Raw genomic sequence first — 8,006 nt, forward strand, 5'->3', positions numbered from 1 at the left:
GTTTTCCCCCAATTTCTTACTTTGGAAAACTGCAGTTTGGAGCATTAAATCTGTTGTACCAAAGGGCTCAACTTTGTGTTAGTATTTTGGAGTGCATCTAGCAAAGGACTAGAAAGGGACGAAAAAAGGAGAAATATAGAGGAAATCCCAGAAAACTCTGCAAAACCCCAAGTTCTGTCACTAGTTTCCCTGCAATTGTGGGGACTCATTTCCAAGATGCAGAGGGTCACAGTCTGTCTGTCCCTCCCTAGGCATTTATAGCCACAGAGGATGAGCCTGGCAAGTGCACAACTGCACAATACTGGACAGCCCTGCGTCAGGCAATTATTCACAGAAAAAAAAACCAAAACAAAACAACTTAGTTTGGTATTCCTCCAGAATACCAGCCACTCTGCTGAGATGGCAGACCCTGCACTTTCCTCTAAACAGTTGAGAACAGAGTCCTATCTGAGCCTCCAGCCCCCAACACAGCACAGTCACCTTTTGTGATGTTGACCTCACGGATGCTGTAGCCCTCGCGCAGCCGGACTGAGACAATGCTCACGAGGTCAGCATGCACCTCCTTCTCAGTGTGCTTCTTCCTCCTCATTGCCAGAGCAGGGTTACTGCTTGCAGACACCAGGTGCTCATTGAACAGTCTGTGCTGGGACACTGCAAACGGCAGAGACAGGGTTTGTGAGGGAGCAACTTCTCTGGTCCTCATCCTACAGCAACAGCCCTCCCAAAGTGCTTTACAAAAGCTGCCAGGAACACTTACTGGCCTGAAGAACAGTACATCCTTCAGGCACCACTTACATTCACTCCTGATTCTGCAACGCAGCAAACAGGTCCACTAGCGTGGCCAAGAGGCCTGGGAGAGGGGCACAGTGGGGTGCCAGACCCTGCTTCCTCTGGGACAGCTTTTGTGACAAGGCATGCATTGGAGTTACACATTTAGCCTAGACAGGCAGAAACTGCACAGCTCTTGCAACAGTTGGACAGCAAGCTTTTGGGCTTTACCCCTTTCCCTGGAAAACCTTGAATACCCAGGTGCTTTCTAAAAGGTATCAGGATGTGGAAGTCTTGAGTTTAAACCACTAACACCTGACCTTTTTAAGATTCAACATTTCCAAGTCCCAGGCCAGCTCTCTTCAAACTTGTCACTGTATGCGGCTTCTGCTGCCAAGTTACAGAAACCGCAGATGGCACCAGAATATCGCCAGGGCATGAAAGGGTGTTCCCATGTTTTACTGGTAACTAATCTCTCCTGGCATATTCTCTGTCACTAACATTCACAAAATAAGAACAACCAAGAGAGGCTTTTGGGACGGTTCTCAGTTTTTCAATACAAACTGCCATCTGCAAGCCCGATTAGGAGAAGCTCTCCAGAACATCCCCATCTGCAAGCTAGCCAGTGTGCCGGAAAGGTCAGATGAGAGCTTCTCACCCCCTCCAAGTTCCAAAACAGCAGGCCTAACTGCAGTCTGCCGAGTGAAGTCAACAGAAAGGGGAACGGTGCAAAATGGGACATCAGTTTTCCCCAATCCACCCACTTCCTGGAACCAGAAGGGGAGTCACAGATGAGGCTGCATGGCCCAATAGTGCCCAGAGCCTACAGAAGGCATGGCTTGGAGGGGACAAGGGAGAGTATCAGCATAACCAAGCCTGGGGGAGTCACCCCAAAGAGAGGTGCTGCAAGACATCCATCTGCTGGAAGAAGGACATGTACATTCCTTACCGCAGTAGTATTCTGGATTCAGTGACTCCCCAGTGCGCAGAAAGGAGTATAGCAGAAATGCCTTGTGATACACATTCAGATCCAGGCTCAGAGGATCCAGCTCAGGGCACGTGGAGAGGTAAGCACCAAAAGTGGCCATGGCGATGAATTTCATCAGTTCCACATTGGGAACATGGCCAAAGCTGCAATCATACGAGTAGACACCGCCCACCTATGGCATGGATAAAGAAGATACCTGAGAGAGTACAGCAGTGCTGAGGACAAGGCAGAGCACCGTTAAAGGCCTCAAACAGGCAGAGAAGTCCCCTGTTCCCCTCTGGAGGTCAATGCTACCAACAGCAACCCACCTTCCTCCCTCTGGTAGGCAGCAACCCCCATACTCCCTGCTAATGGCAGACATACCTGCACAAAGGAGCAGGCCACTGTGCCACTGCGGAGCTGGTTGAGTAAAGTCTCGCATACAGCCACATCAGGGACACTAGTCACACCATCCGTAATTATTATTATACCTGTAAACAAGGCAGTATCTTGTGCATCTTCCATCTCAACCAGCTACCACTCTCCCAGTATACCCACCAGAGAGAAAATTTAGGCAGGGCAAAAGTGGAAAGGAAAATCCTGAGGTTGGTTTAGAGCTTCCAAAGCATTCTGGAGCTGGTAAACTTCCCGACTAGGTAGCAGGGCACAGCTCTGCACACTCTGGGTTGTCCCGAGCAACAATCACAGTTGTGCTTCCTCACAAACTCCCTAACGCTGACACGTGGCACCTGGCGCAGTGTTGTTCTCCCCACTCCCACCACCACAATTTGCCCACAGAGTGCAGAGCAAAAGCTGCTGTTGAAATTTCATCCCTAACAGAAGGGTCCACGCACCAGCCCTTATGAAATTAATCTCAGCCTAAGGCAGGAGGAATACAACCCTTCGCAAACAACTGGGCAAACTTTAACTCAGAGGATGAAGCCAACCTGCGCTGGAGTTGGAGGGCAGCAGCTGCAGCGCTAGGATCCCCTGCCGGACCATGCTGACGAGGCCAACATCGGCAGTGACAACAGACACGCTGGGCTTCCTCCCAGATGACTCCAGCATGTCACCAGGGCTCTCTTGGCTCAGGGGTGATAAATCCACCTGCAAAAGTAAAAAAAAACCCACAAGGCCCCATGGGGCAGACTTAAGCCTAGCTCTAGTTCTCACTCTCCCAAACAGCCTTCAGTCTAGCAGCCCCATGGTACTACAGCTGTGGAGCACTTCAGCTCCACTTCTAGCTTTAATTTCCAGGTGCTCTCAAGGTCCTGGTCACTTGGGCCCCTTCGAACAGCTGGGCAAGGCTGCTCAGGGGTGGAGGAAGGGGACAACATGCTCAGAGCTTTATTATAAGCTGATTTCTCACAGAAGGGGAAAGACGAGACACTTTGGGGTCACTAAAGCTCCTCTGCAGAGCAAAGCAGTTCCCAATTAAAGAGATGATGAATATCTCTTTTTCCCTTGTCATTTAGTAGAAGCTGCAGCTATTCAGCATCTACGCAAGTAAAGCCCAGAAATGCTGGAGAGGCAGACACAGCTACGTCTCACTTATGAAGCACTGCAGCAGAGGGGATAAGGAGCCTCCTAAAGACAAAGTCTAGGGCCTATATATTTAACTCTGTTCAAACACCTCGTTATGCAGTGCTGATACAAGCAAATGCAGGTAGGCTTCTCCTGAATCTTCTATGAAAAATATCCCCCAGGCAAATCCTGAAATTTGTATAATTACACTGGTGAGGAATCTACTGTGTTCATAGTCCCCTCATCTCCAGAAGGCTCTGGCAGTTCAACCCTGTAATAAACTATTGCTTCATTTTTACTGCTAATACAGAGAATGGGCGAGACCCTCCCCTGCAAAGCTACAGATGATTGGAGCTGGGAAAAGAAAATTAGAACTAACTAAACTTTTGCTCTGCACAAACGGGAGCAGTCTGTGGCTGTGAGCAAAAAACCTGACTATCCATCACTTTAATTTGCCAGATGCCTTAAATTCAGACACTTGTTGACAACGATACAGCTAATGCAACTTCAAAAGTAAAAAAGTTTCAGTCCCTGCCCTTCCCCTGGGGCCTCCCACCTCCACCCCACAGCCTGTGGCAGGACTCACCAGTCCCTCTGGCCTGCAAGCATGTCTCTTTCCCCAATTTGCATAGAAGAAGTTATAGGGTAGTTTACCATGAGAGAAATACTGCAGCAAGCAGGAAGCACTGCAAAAACACCAGCTGGACACACTGGTAAAGGTATTTACTTTCTGCAATCTTCCTTCTGTTCCAAGACTGACAGTCTTAGCATTCAAAGATATAAATTTCAGCTAGAATATGAGATTTGAAGCACTTCAGATATGCAACTGCAATAGATCACAGGTAGCCTCTTGCTCATCTGATTTTGAGACTTTTTTTTCTTTTTGCCCAAACTCTAATAACTAATGCTAAATAAGGACTAAATAACCTCAGCCAGGCCAATAACGCCTTTGACTGCAAGAAGGGTGCCCATAGACATGATTGTGACTGCCACGTGAACGTGGCAGTATCACAATGTAACCTTCACATTTTTCATTTCCAAGATCAGGAGAGATGATCTTGATGAGAAATCCATAGACTTTCTGAACCCCCTACAGAGTCTCACTTCTAATTTAATCCTAACATGTATTTTATAGTGCTATCATTAACTTGCTGATGCCTATATCTGTGGCTACTAAACAGATCTGCCACAGATTTCAAGGAGTATTAGAAACTGCACCAGCTGTTTATTCAGTTTCATGGTCAGTTTTCGTGGTAACAAGTATTTTCATTCAAGAAATGTAACAAGGGCCAAGGGCATATTCACAGCTATTTATAAATTAATGATACGGGCATAATCACCTTTTCCACCATCATCTTCCGAGAGAAAGCACATCCTACAGTTTGTCCCATGATGTACAAGAAGTCAGGCTGCTTTATTGCATAATAATCTTGGGGAAGGTAACTATTCTCATCAGTCCTTCTAAATACTTACTGGTTCTGCTTTCCTCAGTGTTTATGTCTCATTACTGGATCCCACAAAGTTATCTTACAAACTCCTTAGCTGTTCCTTCTCCAGACCTACACCGCTGTTCCTCTTGCCACCCCACCCCAGGGGGGCCTCAGAATGCAAATCTCCAGGAAGCCAAGAGACCCCAACCACCCCTGCCCTCCTTACCTGCGGTTTGGGTTCATACTGTTGCTGGAGCATCTCTGCCACTTTGTTCTCAAAGGCACATAGCTGTGTGTAAACTTGGTGCAGAAAGGCTTCTCGCTTCGTCTCATCCAGCTGACAGCCCTGGAATAGTACCTGGCCCAAGGACACACATGTCAGTCATCAAGATAAGGTTTTATAGTACCAGCCCCCAAAATAGTACACAGGAACACAGTTCTGCACGGTGAAGTTCAGACACGTCCCTGACAAAGTACAGGTACAGCACAGGCCTCTTCTCACTCTTCCTGCTCAGGGCCAACTGCCTGTGAGCAGCGGTGTCTCGTGGCATCTGCAGTGAGCTCCGCAGCAGATGCTCACATCACTCTGGGAAATCTCCTTCTTGGGCAAGAAATTTCTACTTCATTTGCCTTCTTCCAGGATAAGCAGTTGTCAGGAGAAAGCGATGTGGGATCCTTGTTAGAAGCCATTAACTCTGGTCTGATGATTCTAAGGAAGGCCTGTTTGTTCTAATCTAACTCACCTATAGACTGATCCAATTATCTTCCAGTAAGTGGCTGGATAAAGGAACAGCAAATTGAAATAAAGAAAAGGAAAAAATTAGACTGGACACTACAGAAGAGGCTGAGTGATGTGACAGAGTGAGCCTGCCACCACAGAAACTCCCCAAGCCAATAGGCATGACACTTGTGTTTACAGACGCCGCCATTGCACAGGCAATCTCTGTCCACAAGCTGGAGGCAAAGAAGATACAATGTGTAGACAAAGAACTCAACAGACGGGTGCGACGCTGCATGTTATCCACATTGCCTCAACCTCAGATGGGCAAGACTTCATAGTGACATAGGAAAAGTAAATAATTACAATATAGACAGGCTTTCCTGCATGAGTGATACACACATATGCCTTTTCCTCCATAAAAGGAACATAAAGCTTATCCAGTTGTACCCAGGGATTACAATAAACAGGTCTTTAGAAAGATCCAAAGAACAAAAATGTGGCAACTTCAGAGTGCTCAATTTAGTGTAAATAGGGGAGATACTGAGGCAAAGCATGGACAAGATGACACACAAAACACCATTTGCAGATGCAGAAAGTCCTGCTATGCTTACTTTGGTAGGACCTAAGAACAGACCAAAGTGACGGCCACACTCTTCAAGCACTATAGAGACCACTAAAGGCTGCAGCCTTGCAGAAGGCTTGGGCAGAAGCGGGCTGGGGAGAGAGAAGGAGGGAACAAGTGTAGACTAACAGGCTCCTCCTGTTACCATCCACTTTCCCAGGTATTAGCAAAGGCATGAAATACACCACCAGAAACATGAAAATAATGTGAAAATACTGTGAGGTGGAAGGGATTAAGGATAAAATTAAAAAAACCACAGTGGCACCATAAACCAGACTTCAATTTATTAAACAGACCTGCCCTGGCTCAAGTAAAATCTCAGTACTGGGGCTGGCTGCTCTCTCCAGCAAGGGGAAACATATTCATGCCAGTGCACAAAGAGAGCAAGGTTTGTAGGAAGAGGCAATTATCTTTGAATAAACCACTGCTACACAGTTGGAGCAGGCAAACAAGCTTTTGGGCACACCAGCTCTTCTTGAATGCTTCAAGCTAATTATAACAGGCCAAAAAGAATTAGGCAACAGAAATTAAAAAAAAAAAAACAAAAAAAACCAAAACAACAACAACAAGCACACATTCGACATGAGAGAAGTATTCCCTGTGGCCCAACTCTGAGATCGTGCCTGTGGGCGGCGTTCTCTGCTGGGCCCTGCTCCCCCAGGAGAAACCTCTGCTTCCTGCAGAGGAGGAAAGGAGAAGTTGCTCAGATACACTTCCCCACTGCACCAGGCTGCACATTTTAATGAGGCAAGTCTGCAGCACCACAGATAACAGAACCCAGCTACCACATGCCCCCACTTTCCTCTGTGTTCACAGGAAGCCCACACAGCGAGCTGCTCACGTGCTGTGCCGTGCCAAGGGAGAGGCTGAACTTTACCTGATGGGACTGCAGGCCAATGATGGAGGAATACGCCTGGATGGTGACAAAGATCTCTGGCTGGTAGATAATGTCTGAACCAGGGATACGAAAGGGTCTTAACAATCCCACCAAGCATCGGGAAAGGGCATGAAACACTTCATCAAAAATTATCTCCCCTGTTGAGTCATCCTACAGAAACAGTAAAACGGAACAGCTTTTTCATCTTCTAGGACTTTCCATCTCATTGCTGGTTGCCCCACCACATAGAGCCAACGGCAAACATCCTTCTGCAATGACAGCTGGATTAAAATGACAGCTCCCCAGAAGTGAAAGTCCACATTGAGCATTCAGCACAGAAACAGGATCTGCCATTAAGCTGCCTAGCTAGCAGCACTGCATGCCTCCCTCCCGGGAAAAGCAAGACTTCTGCAAAAGTTAAAACTAACACAGAGAGGAATAAGCCTTCTCAGCTTTTTAATGCAGGTCCAGCCTTTTAATGCAGAACATCCCAAAGAGGCAGTTTCTGCACTTACCACAATCCCCGTGGAAGGGCTCAGATCAAGTTCAATCACAAATCGGTACTGGCGCGCCAGGAAGGTGACCCGTGTAGAGGGCACGAGGAGATAGGGCCTGGGCTGGATGGGTTCGTCTGGCTGCCACCCGTTAGGCAGGATGCTGAGAACATCAAGTTCATTTTCTGACTTTACCTACAAGAACAAGTAAATGGCACATGAGAGAACATCAAGCCAAGCCAAAGGAAGAATCAGAGAAAGGAACTGGGTTACAATTTTCTGCAGGGTCCAGCTGCTCATGAGTGGCACAGAGCCAGCTTGCCACATCAGGCCGTGGTGACACCACCCAGCCCTGGGCACCAACTCACCAGCTCCGGCTCGGGCACAGCCCAGATGACCTGGTGAAGCCGGCTGAGGACCCAGGCGAGGCGCACGTTGCGGGAGATGCGATAGTCTTTCTTCATCAGGAGGAAGACATGCCCTGCCTCCTCCACCTGCGGCAGGAGCACAGCGGCCCAGGTCACCCCAGGGCTCGGCTAGCACCCCAGAACGGCACTCCGCCCTGCCGCTCACCCCTAGGCTGCTTCGGCCCGGCCCCGCACC

At 48.1% G+C, this 8,006-nt stretch overlaps 1 protein-coding gene across 1 annotated transcript; it reads right to left on the minus strand.

Moving 5' to 3' along the window:
* Positions 1-480: 480 nt before the first annotated feature.
* On the minus strand, positions 481-7,897 carry LOC104080738 (protein SZT2-like; the record flags this gene model as incomplete). The annotated part of the gene is made up of 8 exons (XM_009583234.1): positions 481-651; positions 1,718-1,928; positions 2,120-2,226; positions 2,683-2,842; positions 4,916-5,047; positions 6,910-7,080; positions 7,425-7,598; positions 7,772-7,897. Coding segments are annotated over 8 exons (1,252 nt in total), but the record flags the coding sequence as incomplete, so codon positions are not given.
* Positions 7,898-8,006: the final 109 nt, after the last annotated feature.

Source organism: Fulmarus glacialis, unplaced genomic scaffold, assembly GCF_000690835.1.
Source record: "Fulmarus glacialis isolate BGI_N327 unplaced genomic scaffold, ASM69083v1 scaffold13728, whole genome shotgun sequence".
Classification (NCBI taxonomy): Eukaryota; Metazoa; Chordata; class Aves; order Procellariiformes; family Procellariidae; genus Fulmarus; species Fulmarus glacialis.